Below are 19,229 nucleotides of genomic sequence, written 5' to 3'. Positions count from 1 at the left end.
AGCTTTTAACAAGAACTGTTTTACTAACTCACGTGAAATGCCTCGAGCATACATGTTTGTACATAGTGCTTTCGATGCATTAAGTCTAGCGGTTACTATTCAGAATTGGAGATATTTGAGCTGTCATTGTCAGAATGATGACAAATACACGAAACTGGTTTGATTGATCAGGCTTAAAAAAGGTAGTAGTTCGTTTTGTTCACTTCTAATCACGTGAATATTTGATCACCAACTAACCATATCTGCCTAACTGAAGAATTATAAACTGATTGAAATTCAACAGCAGGCTATGGGCCTTTAATTTCAATCAGATTTGATCGGTGGTTTCTGAGAAAATCGTGTACACTTTTTTCAGTAATATAAAAGTATTAATGTCATCCTAATCGAGGTGAGGCTGACATTACTAATCTCCATCTAGAGCGATACATTTGACTCATCGGTCCTCCAACACTTGTTGATACCCTTAAAAAATAGATTTGTCAAGGCCTTCAAAATAGGCTTCCGTTTCTGCAATGACCTCAGCATTCGACGAAAATTTCTTTCCCAGGAGAAACCTTTTCAGGTACGGAAATAGATAATAGTCGCTGGGGGCCAGGTCTGGAGAATACGGGGAATGGGTCGACCAGTCCGTATCGCAAATCATTCAATTTCAGAAACAATGTTTTATCAGGACACGAAACTCGTCTTTTTCCATAGCTGCCGTGCTTTCTGGATGGCGCTTTTGTTTTCCCACGTTGAGGAAAGTCAAACTTTAGGAATAAATGGAATTCGCGGCTTCTACTTAGAAACAACGATCACCGGATTAGATTTACTTGCATTCCGTTCTCCATTTTGTGAAGAATTATTATTGCTTTATTTGACGCTTCAAGAAGTGAGGCAGCGATCAGCTCAGCTCAAAATAACCGTTGATATTATCACTGATCTCTTAGAGCAAATTCAGCAGCTGCAAGATTCATATGGGTGGTCTATAATGTAAATGAAACTGAAACAAACGTATCCCCAGCAATCCGTTTTAGTTTTATTTCTTCGACCACTTCTACTGTCAAATTTAAAACTGGTATACACTGCCGTTCTATTTTTTCTATATTTGAAACACAGATAAAACGCTACTGGGGCTGCCAGTTTATTTTGTTATAATTTCCAGATTTAAATTTTAAAACTGACATAAATTATGCATCTAGAACTAGAACACTCCTGAACATGCCCTTAGTTGTTTAGCCCCAGCCATTCGGAATACGTTGGGAACATACAAAGTTCATATTACCTTATGTGAATTTTGTCGTTGGACTGATGATCTTAAATACAAGATTTCGGTGATTATTTTCTCAACATTCATTTATTCATATGAAGTTTGCATTATTCTTGAAGTATAAAAGAAATTCTTCAAAAACATGTTTATGCTCATTTTTATAATTTGTAATTTGTTGTATTTCAGGAGGATCAATGAAAACAAAGCTAAATATTCCTCTGCGAGATCTTTCATTATTCAATGGTAAGTATTGTCAATTCTATTTCTTTTCTCAACATAAAATTTGTTTCGTTTGGGTTGGGCAAGCGCAACTCCACTCCAAAATGGTACAATTATCTAAACATTAAGGTAATAAAACAAGTCGTATTTGGATGGCGGTAACAAAAAAATACCCCTACATATAATTACGCCCAAGACGTCTCATACGAACGGTTACGACTGTTTCTGTTTTTTTTTAAGAGTTATAAATCTCCTTCCTTCCGTCCATTTTTTCTATGATTAAATTATCATTGCTACGGCAGTACATTCGCCAAAAAGCGTTTACGTTGGCAGTCGCGTCGGCATCGCTTCAAGCCATCACTCGGAAAATGATGGCTCTATAATGAAGCGAGCATCAACCTAAAATGAGTTTGCAACTAAATCATTGCAAGTGTATTTTCATGTTTTAGGTGTGTTCAACCAATTAAACGAATTCCCGTTCCCGCGTTTTCTTTCGATTTTTCGGACTGACTGGATCATTAAACATCCTCTCGGCAAGTCATTAGCGGTGGGGCCGCCATTGTCAAATACTTGCTACGATCAGGAATACCCTAAAAGGACGCTTAAACCTGTGGACGCGTCATTAGAGCGGTCTCCAATTTTTCTGCAGGGAAGGTGCAAAATGTTAGTGAGTTTTTGGAAACTGAACTGCTCTATCGGTTCTCTGGTATGTGCCAGTGACTGATGGGTTTACTTCTCTACAGTTCCAAGGGACAGAACAGAGACAACAAATGGGTGCTACACTAACACATACACACGAGGAAGAGTGGTAATCAATTTTCACAGCAGGAATATAATCAAGAAGAATGGCCTTTTCGCTTGCTCTAATATCTTTTAGCAATTTGATTTATGACCGAGCTTCTTTTGTGACGTTAGTCGAATGAACAAACCCAAATGGCCAAGACCTTTGCTTCGATTAAGGATAGTGAAGTGAAGAAGTGCAGGCAGGTCCAAAGTTTGTTTTGTGCGGCACCCAGGACGGCAGGAGATGAGCAGTAAGACAAAAACCTAATTTCAATACAAGTCTATAAGCCTTCGGACTATGGCGGACTCTTGCCGGAGTACTAAAAGTAATGATAATGACATTGGGCTGTGTTGTTTTTTTTTTGCCTTCCTCCAAGCAGCAGCTCAGTGGTGAAGGAAGGAAACGAGTCTTGAGAGGAACAAATTTGCCTTATTGAATGAAAATGTGCCAGTCACTGCTGCGAGAAGATTATCATGCCTCCTCGTAGCCGTACGAGAGTTCAAGCGGGCGGCGGGCCTGTTGCCCGGGGATGATTGGTCTAGGTTTTCCGGAAAGCAACCAGACGGAATCGGTTGGATAGTTGTTAAACGAAATCTGATGGCAATGGGATCCATTATCATCGCATACGGCTTGGGTTGGGGAGCGGGAAGAAAGCAAAAGGTAATAAACGTCATTCAACGTGTCAGACCGACCGGTGTGTAATCAGGCGGATGATTTTTTAAAAACGATTTTTATTGAATGCCTGAAAATTGAGGAATCGGAAATCCATTTTCAAGATTACACTTTGGCGTTCTGTTCCCTTGCGAGAATCCCGGAGCCCGGCCGGATTCAGTAACGAGCAGATGCAAAGCCAGAAGAATGATAAATGCTTTTTTAAAGTACCATAAAAGTCGTTCAAATATACTCTCCAAACGCTCTGTGTACGTTCTCTCTCTCTCGCGCAGGCTTAGTTAAAGACGGGTTTATGTTAAACAATTTTCAAGTGCTTCGAGGCAGGCACGGACCGGAATCCGTGCTTCTTCTTCTTCTTCGGCGATGGAATTTTCCCCTGGGCCCGGCAACTAGCGAGATGGTGTGAAAATTTGCACCTCCGACCAAAATGGACATCTGCTCTCCCGCGAACGAGTAAACGTTACCGAGCGTAACGTCGTAACGCTTGTTTTAAAACTTGGCACCTACCTTCGCCATTGGGCTGGAACTCGAACGAACGACTCGCTGCCGGTGGCCATAGATTCCGATGATGTGACACTGATGTCGATGCGGACGAACCGATGCCAGCAGGTCCCATTAAACGACCATTGGCGGTGGGCCCCAACATGCCTTGGCACGGCACACTGAAAAAGAAAACGAAGAAAAAAAGAAAAGAAATTACTAAATCATACACCTCCTTGTTACGTCGGTGTCACGTTCTTTTTTTTTACCCCGTTTTTCAAGCTTAAAACATTCCATTCCCCCCTCGCATTATCGTCGTCGTCGTCATCATTGTTGACTGTTTTCACAGTGGTGCGGTTTTATGAAGATAAGCTACGTGCAAGAGGTTTGAACTTTCAACCGTTTTTTTTCTGTTGTTTTCATCGCCTCGCGACGCGCCGCATCTTACCGCGGCTAAAGGATGTTGCGGGTTGTGGCTTTTCTGACTCTTTGTGAACCATGGTTTTGTCCTATCCATCCGTTCACAACAGTGATAAAAGCAAGCCAGCCAGCCGAGGAAACAACCGCTAGAGGGAAAATGTGATAATTTTTAAATTCGCACAACCCGCTGCCAACCCCGTTAATGAGTCCCGCCAGCCTCCGAGGTTGTGTAAACGGGTTAAATAATAATTCTCGGTGTAAATATTTGAATAAACAGCTGGCATGTTTAAATGCAACAGTCAACCCGAACTCGTCGCGCTTCTTCCGAAACGGTTTCGATATTTTGCCGCGCAGCGCAGAAATATATGCAATTTGGAAATTACAATTGTTTACCGACACCACACCAGTTGCAGCAGTTCGTCTTGGATGGGAGAGATAGCAACAGTCGGTACGCGAAAACAACCAAACCAACTGCATTACCGTCCCGTCCCGCCACCATCCCCTTCACCATTGCCATCAACCTCATAATTACGATACGTGTGAGAGCTTTAGCTGGGCGTTGCTCGCGGTTTTCTGCGGTTGTAGTAATATTTCGAATAATTTATTCATTTCACATGAAGTGATTTTCGTACTCAGCACACCACACCCGCTTCATGTGGACGATGCTTGCTGGCAAGGTGCCGCCGCTCGGTTGTTGGTGGTGCGTTTCGAAAGTGAAAGGTATTTTTTGGTCGAATGACGTTTCGCAATTATTTGAGAAAAAAAACCGTTATGTTAACCGATACGAAAAGTATTTCACTCAGCTGGGCGTTCTCTAATTCTGAACCTATATATTCATTAGAAACAACGGTTGGTATATTTACATTTTGACTGCAACTGAGAATACCTTGCCAAATCAGATTTCGACATGATTTCGATACAATCGATTTCTCGAGCTGTAAAAAAACCTTTTTTCAGATAAAATGTGCCATAGAAATTTTATTTAGATATGTGACTAACTCAATTCCCGAACTCATTTAGATGTTAGTTCAATCGAACTTCGACGACAGAGCGAGTCATGTGCGAAGACCATTTATCAATCAACTAATTTTGCTTTAGTTCAGTGCAGGCATTGAACAAACTCAAAGATTACAGTAAGCGTAAAATTTTCATTTCTACACGGATAAAAGTCCATTGCCGGTACCATGATTAAAAATTATGAAATCATGAAACATGTCTTCTCATGAAATTTCATGAGCTAAATGATCGATATTATAAAAATTTTCTTGGGAGATGAGTTATTGTTTATGATATCAACCATTTTGCACATGAAATCATAAACAATAAGGCATGATTGACATGTTTTATGATTTCATGATTTTTAATCATGGTACCGAGAATGGATTTTTGCCCGTGTAAAAAAGATATTTCCGCTAAGTGGTTTGTGATTGTGTTATTTGTGTTATTGATGTAGTAATCGATCAATTACATCCAAACCCGCTGACTTCCGGACCGCTCAACTATAGTTTCTGTCAGTATAATCAGATTTCATAGTACCGTATCCAATGTATTGTACAGATGAAATGTTTCTTGGGCTAACTGATTATGAGAATAGAATAGGGGAGCGTTGGATCAGGGTCATTTCGCCGAAAGCCGTTTCGCCGAAAGCCATTTCACCGAAAGAGCCATTTCGCCGAATCCTGAAATCGTCTCAAAATCGTAATTGGAATTGATTAAAAATAAAACCAAATGAAAGATGATAGCTTTAACGCCCGTTTCGATGACCTACAATTGTACTTCTTGAATGGAAATTGATTCTTGTGCTCTTGAGTTCCCAAGAAAACTTGTTGACTATTAGCTACTAAACATCAAAGCAATTGCATTGGTTTATCTATCAGGCAAATGTATGTGGTTTTTTCCGTTTATTAAATGAAAATGAAAAAAATATCTAATGCGGCTACGCCATATCGTTTTGGTTCATGTGCTGTCCGACCTCGCTACCTAACTAAAGCAAAGAAACCTAGCTTTGAGTAGACCGGGAAAACGAAGCGGTTACAGGTTTGTCCGACGGCGGGTCGGTGGCCGACTTAGTTGGCGTCGCCTTGGCAGCTTTTTGCCGACGCGCCATCTTGGCTTCGGTTATGCGGCTGCGACACATCAGTTATACAAGCGTCGTAACATACAGCCTTTCGGCGAAATTACCTATTCGGCGAAACGACTTTTGGCGAAATGACCCGCTTTCCCACAGACCCATAGTGCTATATAACATTCGACTCAACTTTCGAAGTTCCATACGCTCTGAGATGGCTAAGTCGTTTTTAACAAGCTTAGGCTCACTTGAAAGATACTTTTAGATTGTAGATCAAGTTCGAAGAACAAGTGATTGACACTTCCGGCTCCGAAGATATGATCGTAGAAGTGACGTAACCGACAAACTGCATTTTTTTTTTCAATATATACGCTCAATTCTTTCGGACATGGCTGAACCGATTTCAACAAACTTAAGCTCATTTGAAAGCTACTTTTGGATTGTGGATCAAGTTCTAAGATCGTAGAAGTGACGTGCATTCATTTCTATTCATTTGGTTTAAGGGGTTACACCACTGTAGAAAAAAAAGAGAAGGACTTTTTTGGGGAATTATTTTGTGATTCAAAAAAATGGAGTAATCCGTATTTTGTATAAAGCACTTTTTAGAATGTATGTTTATGTGCAAAAAAAAGGTTAAGTTTTAAAAATTGAAAAACAAAATGGCAGCTTGGCGGCATTTCCGCGAAAGTGCTGCATTTTGACGGCCGGAAATTCAGCTCCCGCAATTTTCGATCTAGAACAAAAAACAAAGCATTTTCTAATTTCATATTACAGTGTGCAGAGAGGTAGGGTAGGGGTTTTTTAATTAATTGATTTTCTGTGAAATGGCAGCCCTTTGAAAATGAAACCGCATTTTTTCATCACGAAATTGTTAAAAAAAAAATATTCGTGATTTCCAAAAACCACAATTCGATTCGGTCAAGATTTACTTGACTTATGTTTCCGGCCGTCAAAATGCAACACTTTCGCGAAAATGCCGCCAAGCCGCCATACTTTTCTTATCTATCCGAATTAATATTAAAGCATTGGTCTCAAAAATAAGCCCAAATTCGTGTTAGAAATGATCTGAACAAACAAAAAATGTTTCAATGAGACTTTGTGAATAACAAGATAAGGGCATTATTACATCACTAGGTGGATTAGGAAAAGGGTTTTTTTAAATTTATTTTCTAGATGTTAAAGACATATTACTTTGTTGTTTATGCATAAATTCGTATCATTTTTTTATAAGTAATTTTTGCTCACGATATAACGCCACCGAACCAACTGTGCATTTCTTACACCACCACTATACGAAACAGCAGTACGCAAGCAATATAGGAAATAAAGTTCACTCGAAACTTTTTCAAATTCCGGTGGTTTTCGTCAAACACTACTTTTCCGTTCTAAAACCATCCCCGTGGAACGGAACTGTAATCGTTTATACATTTCAAAACCAATTACAAAAGTTCAAAATTCCAAGAATTGATAAATTTAATAGCAAAAACTAAAGTATTTTTGGTGTTTCGAAATTCTGTCTAGATTTTGAATAATCGATAAAAAAAAAACGCGACTCCGGCACACGTCGGCGATAATAGTGTGTTTTGATTCAATAAAATTGAATAGTTTCTTCGATTAAGTGCCTTAGTAGGATATTGTTGCTTACTCAATAAATCTGTTAAGGACAGTTTAAAATCAAATTGCCCTGAATAGTTAATAAAGAAAACAAGTACGAGAACTTTTGTTAATATTTGTTGGAAAATGGCTCTTTGGATATATGTGCATATACAAAATATGTGTTTGGCGTTTGAGGCCGACGTTTCGAAAGAACATTCTCTTCATCTTCAGGGTGAAATCAACTTCAAATATTTTTCGTTGCAACAATAGACATGTTCTAAAACTGAAACGGTTGCTTGAAATTATACGCTTTCCATTCATGTAAGTTCAGATTAAATTAAAAAAAAAACAAAGTAAATATTTTGTGAAGTAACTTTTGAACGAAAAAGCCGCCTTTCAATGAATATTGAGTGAAGGTAAGCGAGTATTTCATAATAACGCTTGGTTTTGCTTTGAAAACAAATCGGATGGTAAAAAATTGTGGAGTAACTTTCTTGCTTCAAACATGTTGATGGAAAAAGATACAAATTCACAAAATATTTATAGAAGTAATAGTTGATCGATCACTAACAAATATCAACTAGATTTTTGCGTAGTAAAACAAAAGCTTATTTTTGAACTATGCTTATATCTAATACATTTATAACAATATGCACTCTCTATACATTGCATTGAATTTATTTACTCGCGAGTCTCTGATCTCAGCTTATACTATTAAAATTTTCCTATAATTTTTACCTCGGATTCAGGCCCGTGCGCAGGAATCATCCATGGAGGGGGGGGATGGCGGTTTCAAGGGGAGAGGGGGGGTGTCCAAAAGGCAAAAGGGGGGGGGGGAGCGGGGGGATTCAAGTTATTTGCACTTTAATATAATACGTACTCCATTGTTCATGAAACTTATTTTAAAAAAATTCTTCATGAGGGGGGGGATTAAAAACCCCAACCCCCCCCCCCCCCCCCCCTGCGCACGGGCCTGCTCGGATTTCTGTAACTGAATTGGCTAATCAGTTCAAATATTAGAATAACAAAATGTGCAAATTATTCTTCAATCTCTTCTATATTTGAATAGCATCCTAAGTTATGTTTGACTCGCGTACATTTGGACTCTGCCGACATGTGGTTCCAACAGGACGATGCCACATGTTCCACTGTACGCGAAACCATGCACTTATCGAGAGACGAGTTTGTTGAGCAGCTGGCCACCATGTTCGAGTAATTTGTCTCCGTTGAACTAAGGTAAATCTCTTGTCTATTCGAGTAAACCATACATGATAGCTGGTTTGGAAGTCACCATTGAACGCATCGACTCGTGGTTAAAATACCGGTCGAAATATAAGAAAAGTGTGGTTAAAAACTGGTCTTTCGGAAAAAAAACCTGTTTGAAGCGTAATCAAGGGATTAATTTGGTGGATCAAATTTCACTTATTTGAGTAAAATTGCAGGTTATTATGACGAATAAACTCAATGTTACTTTTTTCAGTATCAAATGAAAAATAGAGGATGAGGGTGTGATAAGCGAACGAAACAAACTCCTGAATTTGCTGCATAACACACGGATAAAAATCTATTACCGGTACCATGATTTTTTAATCATGAAATCATGAACCATGCCTTCTCCTGAAATTTCATAATCCAAATGATTGATATCATGAAAGATGTGTTATTGTACATGATATCAATGATTTTGCTCATGAAATCATGACTTATTATTCATGATAGACCTGATTCATGATTTCATGGTTTTTAATCATGGTACCGGCAATGGATTTTTACCAGAGCCTCTCTCTCTCCCAAGGAAAAGGATAACAACGAGATCGAGAAGTAAAAACTAAAACTTTTGAAATGTTACTTATAAAATGTAAATGTTAAGTCAACCTCGTTTAGCTGTAGGATGGCGAGTCGTATCAAATAAGTCAATATAAGGGACTTTATTAAAGACTGATGAATGTAATAGCTCAAATGAAAATTGGGGAAAAATTAACTTCGGGTTTGACGACCCGAAAAAAAATTCGTCATCTTCTCTTTGCCATGGACTCTGCCAACAAAGCTAGCCTGGCATACCTTAAAACACATTGCATAAGACAACCCGATTAAGTAGCGCGATGCACGTGCTTAGTGCGCTCCGGTTGAAGTTCATACTGTAGCACTACCAGCTGCTGACCTCATATCGCAAATCTCACTCTGGCCGTTTCATCGATCCGTCCTCTTATTCCCCTTGCTCAGTCTTCCGCTCTCTCCGTCTATCTTCTCTAGGGTACCCTTTGGCATCACAATCTTTCCCCTCGGTAAGTTTCTCACTGGCAGTGATAAAAAATTATTACGTGGTTTGGCTGTGTATAGTGCTGAATTAGTTTCCCGGCCCTAACAAAGAAAAGTCGATTTTTTTCCCGTGAAAACTTTTTTATTCTTCAGTATAATCTTCATCTAAAGCGATACATAATCGGTCCTCCAATATTTTGATGCCCTTTGAAAAAAAAAAAAGATTTGTCAAGGCCTTTAAAAAAGGCTTCCGTTTCTGCAATGACCTAAACATTCGACGAAAATTTCTTTTCCGGGAGAAATCTACTCAGGTTTGGAAATAGATAATAGTCGCTGAGGGCCAGGTTCGGAGAATACGGGGGATGGTGAACCAATCCGTACCGCAAATCATTAAATTTCACCGTTGCTTTTATTCATGAATGCGCTGGTGTGCCTTTTTCTATAGTCTAATGAAAATCAGAACTCGCCGGACACGATCAGCTATTATTCAAACACTAGTGGTCCTGACATTTGGTATTGGGCCATCTAGAGGCTTGTTCTCAACAAAAAACAAAAATACACAGTTCGAACCTATTCATGCTTTTCTGTGAAAGGCCCGGGACTTTTCATGTCATGTAGTGTTATCGCTCGAAATCGTAGTATGAGAACTGTCAGTAAAAGTTTTTTCTGAAACATTACGTGCACTTTAGTATTACTTTGAAGCGTTTTTTTTATTTAAGATGCGGGTGCAATTTATTTAAAATATGAACTTGGAGTCCAAAAACAAAACCGGTAGGAGAAAAAGGAAAATTATTTTAACATTTCTCGTCGTAGCTTACGGTCCTAAGTAAACTACGACGAGAAATGTTGAAATAATCACCTTGACGAAGACCAGACCCATAGGTCGAAACGTCGGGCAATAAATAATTTATTTTAACATTGTTTTTTTAACATTGTTTTCTCTCTTATTTAGGAGATGGTTAAAATCGACATCAGTTTTAAATTAACTTGTACAGTAACTAATTCTAATTTCAAGATACAGACCTAAGCCCTTAAATTCGCTTATACTTGTCTCTCAGTCGTGAAATATTCTTGACGAAGATATATTGAGCTCAGAGCCAATCAGTGGGTTGTTTTTTTTAAGAACTGCAGAGTAAATTCCGAAGTTAATGTATTTTATTTTTTTGTTGAGTTCTGATTCGAGGAAATCCATCTCAAATGTTCAGGGTTTCAGAAAATGATTTTCCATTCTTGTGATCAGCCACGGAGGAGCTCCATCTGGACGTTTCCACCACCGGCACCATCATCATCATCATCATCGTCAGCTACTGGCACGCTTCGGAACTGGTAAAAATAAAAACAAAAACCCCTTAATTGACACGTTTATTTTTCCTACTTTACTGCACGGGGGCCACTACAGAAGGCACAACCCGGACTCGATAAAGTCATAATGTACCTCCCTTTTAGTGGGAACTTCGCAAAACGACGACTGTGAACCGGCACCATCTGTTGCAAATCACTTCCAGCATCGGCCGGGTCTTTCCTTCACTGCTGTCGAAGTGAAGTAGCCAAGTCCAGGGAAACCATTCATATGTAAACCATATTGAAATCCATGACGTGTGCTCAAAAATACCATTGAACTCGGAGTAAGAGGCACAGATAGCAGCAACTGGAAAAAAAATTCAACACACCCGGCTTGAGTTAGCTTCTTGGGGAGGTCTGTCGGCCGGCGATACGCGCCTCACGTAATGATAAAAAATGTGCTCCTCGTTTTTTTTTTGCTTTTGCCAACTCTCAATTATCCCACCTCAAACCAATCGGCTATCCACAGTGCTACTGTATTTCTGCTGCCTCTGCTGCTGCTGCTACCGGACCAAGTGCATTGTACCCTGCTCTCCCCCTTGTTTGCGCCATTCCATCCTCCCATCATACGTGGCTTTCATAAATGCGTAAATAAATAATAATTACCATCCCAAAAGCGCCGTCCCTGGCGTTTTGTTTGAGACTCTGAGCGCAATCGGGTTGACTTGGGTGGAATGCTCCGAGAAACAAGTGTGTGTATGTGGAGCAGGGGGTGGCACACGGGGAACCATAATCATATTATCATTATTTGCACAGACAGTGGCAATAACGGTTCCGAGGCTTGTTTTCCTTTAATTTAATTGCGTTTTGTGGGTTAAACCGCAACACACTGACCGCCAACGATTGTGTGTGTGTGTGTGTTTTAAATCGCAATTTCATGAATGGGTTATTCTAAAAAGGTTGCCAAGAATACGAAACGCTGTTTTGTCCGTGTCTGCCATCTATACCAATCGTTCACACGCGGTTACGGTGGTTCGTCCTAGGCCTACCTAGTCGTCGTAACACGGCGCTTCTTCCGGCATCATCTTCGGGCCCTTTTTGCTTGCTACGGTAGAGTGCACAAGACAGACGGCAAAGAATTTGTTTAAATTTTAATTGCAACTACACGATACTCTGTGTTAATTCCAATTAACGCAAGAGTGATATCGTGCTAGACTGGCCCCGTAAAACAACATAAAACTAGATACCGAGCGGGCGAATTTTGCATGCAAACCGAGAGGAGGCTAATTTACATGTGCGTGTGTTTTTACTCTAACTCTACGGCCAGTGTATTGGAGGAGCAACCAACGCAACGGAATGGTGCTGTGTTGTCTTCATTTGCATCTCATTATGGGGATTTTTTGCTCGATCCGAAAACTAGCTAGCAAAATCGACTGTTGATTTTTTCCTCCCGGACCTGATTCCGGGAGAATCTCAATCGGGGTAATTTTCTCCACTGCGCGCATCAACAACTTTGTTGCTTGTAGTAAAAAAAAACCTAGAGATGTGCGCCGATTCAAAGTATCGAAATTGGCGACGCAAGATCATTTTTACCGGCGGCGTCATACCGTCTCTAGAAAAAAAGACCGAAACGTCGGATAGTCAACGAAATTCCTGATTTTCAAGGAAAATAAATTCTATCGTTAATACTCAAAATGTTGATGTCTGACGTCACGTTGTCTGGTAAATGTTAGAGCTTGCAACATTAATCTGACAACGCAGTATCCGACATCGACCATTTTCACTATAAATAAATAATAAATTTAATTTATTTATCCCTGAAAAAGACCTACATCAAAGACCGAAACGTCGGTCATTTTCTTTCAACTGACTTTGCACCTAATTTTTTACGTACATTACCATTACATGGCTTGTTATGCTACGATGCTTAGAATCCTTCCTGATCGGTCGAACATACGCTAACTGCCTTGTAAGACATGTTGTGTTTGAAAATACTCTACAAGGTTGCGCAAAGGAACCTGACATAATTTGTTCTCCGGGTACACCGGAGGGAGAATCCGAACACATCGGCATCGGACAGTAGAAGAATGAAGGTTTACTTTCGTCTTGTAGTTTTCCATCATGGAGCACTGGAGTGTCGCTCACCGCGTTTTTATTTATCACTCGTTTTTGATAAACATTTCAGTTATTCATTAGATTAAAAAACATTTAAAATTAATGCCAAAAAAATATGAAAATATGAAAACAAAATGTATAAAATATGAAACTAGTCATGTGCACTTTTCCCCATGAGGAACCAAAACCCCAGAATTACTATAATCTCAGTTTTTTGCAATGACTGAGTGGAAACATATATTGGAGAAGCCAAATAAACGGAGATGGCTGAACCGATTTTCACAAACTTAGATTCAAATGAAAGATTCCTGAATATTATTTGGATCCGACTTCCGGTTCCGGAATTATGGGGTAAAATGTGCAAAACATTGAGAAAAAAAGTGCACCAACTTTTTTCGGAGATGGCTGAACCGATTTTCACAAGCTTAAATTCAAATGAAAGCTACTTAGGTCCCATACTAAGTTCCTGAACTTAATTCAGATCTGATTTCTGGTTCCGGAGTTATGGGGTGAAATGTGCAAAAAAATGAAAATAAGTTTTCGAACTTTTCTCATAGATGGCGCGACCGATTTTCACAAACTTAGGTTAATCGAAAGGTCCTGCGGTCCCATACGGAATTCCTGGATTTCATCCGGATCCGACTTCCGGATCCGGAAATATAGAGTAAAATGTGTTAAAATTTTTATACCATCACTGAAAAGGGCGAAAAACCGTACAAAATTTTCTAAATCGACTTCAAATTTTCTCCAATTGATAGATTTTGACAGTAGAAGGTTAAACAAACCGATTTCAGTTATTCTTTCAAGAATCTAAGATAATTATTTTGAAGAATACCACAGTATGATATATGATAGTATGATTGACATGAGAAAGATATAATTGCACCACTAGGTGGATTAAAACAGATTTTTTTTCGAGTACAGCCCACATACCGTCAAATTGTTCAGTTTTTCTGGGCACGTTAGGAAAGATATTGTACCTCGGTGCAAATAAATATTCTGTGAAAAGTAATGTTGTTACGCCTGCTTAGCGGATTATGTTGATGCACGAGGTGGCTTCAGCAGTTTAACATGATCTGCTAATGTACTGATGAATCGAAGACGAAATGTACAATATAGGTAAGTCATGTGAACTTTTCAAGTGCACAAACTGGTTATCCACGAGATAAAAGCCCTGAATGACCACCGTAAAAAGTTCTTTTTATAATTTGTGATTGCCTTTAAGTTCAAGAAGAAATTCTCTGACACTTAAAAAAGAAAAAGGATATATTTTGCTCAACATTTTTTCGAATGAAACTCTGAAAGAGAATTCTTTTAGTAATAAATTTCAGTTATACAATTAAAAAATTATCACGTAGGAAAAGTGAAGGTATTCTTTGTGCAATATTATCTTCAAAAGAAGAGTGGTATCGCCGACAAGAGGAAATAAAGTTTCGAATTTTAAACGATATTAGCAATCTGTTCGGAATACCGAAATGTAACTTGAGAAGTTTTTTTCGAATGCCTAAATGTTACGTTTATTAACTTTTAAGATCGCCTTAGAGCTTAATAGAAGTCCTCTCCGTTAGCCCGGTCTACCCAAACATGCATTTACCTCAGTTAAAAACGAGCGGCAGCAAGATTCGGGGAAGCCGTTTCAAGCATATTTTTCTCGCGTCCGGCTAACGGAGAGAGAACACAAACTTTATGTGTATTGCTTTTGTTGTGGATCATAGGATGTTTCGTTTTGTTAAGCTAGAGGAAACTATCAAGGCCATCCAGCGGAAAATGATTGAACCACATTTTCTCTTTACTCGAAATTGATTAATTCATCGAGAAGACATTTTGTACAGAGGAAGCCAAACGAAATTTTCGTAAAGAAAATTGTGATAAATGTCTTTTGCCACCGGAGTTCGGCTGCTGATCAGTATTATTTTTGGCAGTAGAGAAAATAACTACTGAACTGTCAGATTTCAGCCAAAACAAAGGTTTCAAATAATTCGCTGAATATTTTATAACCCAAATAATCCCATCATCCTATCTAAACAAAAATATTTACACAATACTATGTATTGGTGAACAAGGCGAATGACCATGCCCAAAATTTGTCACTGTTAAGGTTCTACTTATAATCTTAGGAAATCCACCATTGTTGAAAAACTAAAAAGCAGTTTTCTCGGCTATCGATTTGTGAAGAAAAAAAATCAATGCATTCAGAAAAACGAATTCAATGAACTGATAGTTCTGTTTTGAATTTCCACGAAATAACAGTGAAAAACTTGTTTTGCATTATGCAAAAATGTCTGCGAGAATAAGATTGTAAATTGCACCCTATCAAAAAAAAAAAAAAAAAATAGCGAGACATTCAAGTCACGGTCAGGGTACCTTACTACTCCGCCGATTCACCAGTGAACGTACAGGATCATTGCATGGATAGTGATAGGAAAAAAAAATTACTGACAGTTATAATTCCGATTTCAGTTCGAGGCTCCTACGTACGACAACTGTTTTGCGAACTTGTACTCTGAACCATTGACAGAAAAAAACACAAACTTCTACCCTGCAAAGGCTGGAGAGAAACGAATAGATGGTTGTAAATAGTTGCAAATATTGAATGCAGGTTCGAGTACTGTCACTGCCGAAATTTTTTTATTAATATTTCCATCACAATGCTTTCATTCATCTAACGCGTGGATCAACGACTTCCGCGTTGTAGTAGAAACTCCATTTTTTGAAACCTGCAAACTGAATGTAGTGGCTGAGGGTCATATCCGGTGCAAATGGTGGATGCGGCAGAAATTCGAAGCCCAGTTCATACAATTTTGCCACACAAAATAGTGTACACAATGCCATATGGTATCTTCAATATGTCTCACGGTTTTGAAAAATGATTTGGTGGACGTTTTTCACAGTTTCCTGTGAAATAACCTCATTTTCCCGGCCGGCATCTTCAGTGTCAATACGAGCACGTTTAAACTCAGCATACCACTAACCAATGGTTGTTTTCGGAAGACTAGAGCTCTCGTAGCATTTCTAAAGTCATTTTTTAGATTGCACTGTGTTTTTTGCATCAAAAAGCAATAACAAGTTAACACACGAAGTTGTTTCGAATCAATAGTTTTGAGAATATCAAGACTAGCGTCACTTAAATCACTGTATCTCGTGTCATAAATCTGAAAAAAATATTTTCATTGGAGAGCAAAGAGCAAAATGCAATAAAAATTGAAATATTAGTATCAGCACTAATGTAGTAATAGTTCATATCAACGTAACCTAATAACTTCGGTAGTGCGACTAGTAACAAAACTGTCATCGGTGGCGGCTCACAGGTCTAGTTCAATTCACCTGGTCGTGTTAGTGATACATATTTTAAGTTGAGATACTCTAATGAAGATGCCTTTTTTCAGAAAAATAGTTCAAATGTGGTGCACCCGAATGTAGTGCAAAAAAAATACCACATTTGGCAAGCAATCTAAACTTTCGGATGGAATAAATTATCGTTCGCAGCCGGATCAAAACGCAAAAAGTAGATCCCATTTTAGATATTGTTGAATCCGAAGTTTTTGGCCACCGGTAATTGCTATGCACACACGCGAATTACCTCGACTAAGATTAGATCCCGTAGGTTCCATTTCATAGTCTGTTTTATGAGCCAATTTCGTAACCTTCCTCCGTGCGAGAATGTGCGCAACTTTTCACAACAGTATCATTTCCCCGACCACAACGGGAGAAAGTAAACATAAATTCCAGCGTTAACCACTCACAATTATGCTAAATTCAAGTCTGCACACCAACACTGCCGAGCATCGTCTCACCAACAATGGAACACAAATAACTGGCCTTTCGGTTGCTGCTGTTGCTGTTGTTGCTGATGATGATGCTGCCGTTGCTTCGTGTGGCACCTTTTGTTTCATGGCTTTGTTTTTAAATACACTGGAGAGTGGTGTGTATAGAATGTGCTAGTAGTGTGTGGCACCGATTGACCAAGCTAGATAATACTGAAACCCCAGGGGCATGGCCTGAGAAAAAGCTTTCTGAATTGAATTTCTCGAAGTTATATACAACACCGCTTTATCCCGGAAAACCGTGGCTAAAACGAAGGGGGATAGGACTTACCGTTGGCTCGGTAAAACGACGTCACGAAATGAACGTGTGCAGTCCATCTCAAAAAGTGCATTGTTCCGGTCCGGGGCCAATGCTCGGTTCGGTGTGCGCGCTTCTGGCGATTTTAGATTGAGATAATTCACTGCATTCAGCAGTACGCTGATCAGGCCGTTTTTTGCAGAGTTGATGTCCAACTGGCCGTTGGGCAAAAGATAGAGGAAGAAAAAAATAACAATGCCGAAAAGGAAACCTGGGTTTGTTTTCCATTTAGCAGAGTTTTTAATTTGCTATTTTACTGCGCGATTAAAAGTTGAAAATTGGCTCTCGGATCGCAGCAAAGGAAATCGGGATCTTCTACTACTGTGGCTACTACCGCGTGCCCATTGCTACCGGAGAATGTGATTAAAACGTGAAATACGGAAATGACCGAAATCCGGCGGATCTCGGCGTCGATTCTGGGGAAACGATAGCAGCAAAAGTTTTCCAATGGTAATTGGTTTTCGTCGGCGAAGGGTTCGTCGGGTTTGGAACTGGATGGATTCTCGTGCAATTTTGATGAGCCTTTTCGGTTTGTATCGCGCATTATGCGAGCGGTAAAATCTTTTAACAATAAATTTACCATATCGTTAAAATTTCGAATTCCAACTAAATTTAGTGAGCTACCAAGGGATAAACAGGCCGAAATCATCCTACACAACTACTCTAAATTAAGTACACAAATTTGAAATTTCCCAAAAGAACAAAAATGTTTCTCCTAAGCTCATCACTCAAGAAAGATTGTCAACGTGGTAAAAATCGAAACAGCAGAAAGTATATGATTAGTCACGCAATCTGCAGTTTCAGATCAGAGAAGCGGCAGTTTTATTACTATTAAAGTAGTCTCCTATTAAGATTTGTTTGACAACGGTAGTCGAATAGTGACATCATTCTAGAAATGTTTTCATATGTATTTTGGCACAGTTTTGCACCAGCTTTGATGGATTTTCAAAGAAGAATACGCTTCTCAATTATTCAAGTGACATTTGACATGAATTTTATGAAGATCCAAATATTTTCAGATTATTTTCCATATAGCGCTAAAGTTTGCTTGAATTTTTACGTCGCCTATTCGGTGTGTGCGGATAGATAAAAGTGTCGGTTACGTCAATTATACAGTTATATTGGAACCGAAGCGGTTTGTCATTAGCCTCCTAAAACCGGATCAATAGCCCGATAATGGCTTTAAAATGAGCTTTAGATTATTGAAATCGGTTCTACCACCTCCAAGAATATTGAATGGACAGCAAAATGCGGTTTGTTGGTTACGTCTCTTATACCATTGTATTTTCGAAACCGTTAAAATGAGACTAATGAATCTCCAAGAAAATTCATGATGAGAAAATTGTTATCATGAGCCTATTTGAATGACAAGAGAAACGCATTATCACACTATTAATTGGATTTGAAGGTAGGCACAAATCTCCAAATAACTAGGCACAAATCTCCAAATAACTAGGGGAACGTGCCACTTGAGCCATATAGGTCTGATTCCTGATTCAGATAAGTCATGCTCTACTTGTAAATGCAACAGAATGTGTTCAATTAAATACACTAATAATTGATGCAAATGTCGTCCGTCTGAGACATCAGTTATGGCAATGGATTTTGGAACAACTTGAAATTTTTTTCACTTTTTTTGTAGTGTTAACTGTTAGTCAGATTAGTGGTCGGAATTAAATGTTATGAAAATTAAAAATGTCCAAAAGAAGTTCGAAACGAAGCGTGTAAGAACATAATGAAACGCCATTTTTTCAACTTGAATCCTAAAATAAATACGAAGATGTTTTCAAGTATCTCTTTCAATTCACGATTACCCTAATAAATCATGAATCAGAATGCAAATATGTCTACGACTTAACGGCTGAAGACGACCTACTCAAGATTGTTGGATAAATAAAAACTCAAATTTGGATAAAATGGGGACGGGTATAGAGTGATGGGTTAGTCGATGCCTTCCACGCAGC

At 38.9% G+C, this 19,229-nt stretch overlaps 1 protein-coding gene across 11 annotated transcripts in view; it reads right to left on the bottom strand.

Annotated features, from left to right (window-relative positions):
* Nucleotides 1-19,229, bottom strand: part of LOC131427464 (protein winged eye) — a 758,071-nt gene that overhangs the window by 105,422 nt on the left and 633,420 nt on the right. For all 11 annotated transcript variants that reach the window (XM_058590671.1, XM_058590672.1, XM_058590670.1 and 8 more), the window contains exon 3: nucleotides 3,432-3,586. In XM_058590671.1, coding sequence (XP_058446654.1) covers nucleotides 3,432-3,586 — 155 coding nt within the window. The remainder of the gene's footprint in view (nucleotides 1-3,431; nucleotides 3,587-19,229) is intronic.

Source organism: Malaya genurostris, chromosome 2 (genome assembly GCF_030247185.1).
Source record: "Malaya genurostris strain Urasoe2022 chromosome 2, Malgen_1.1, whole genome shotgun sequence".
In the NCBI taxonomy this organism is placed as follows: domain Eukaryota; kingdom Metazoa; phylum Arthropoda; class Insecta; order Diptera; family Culicidae; genus Malaya; species Malaya genurostris.
Note: the sequence above shows the minus strand (reverse complement) of the source record. Positions and strands in the feature narration are given on the sequence as shown.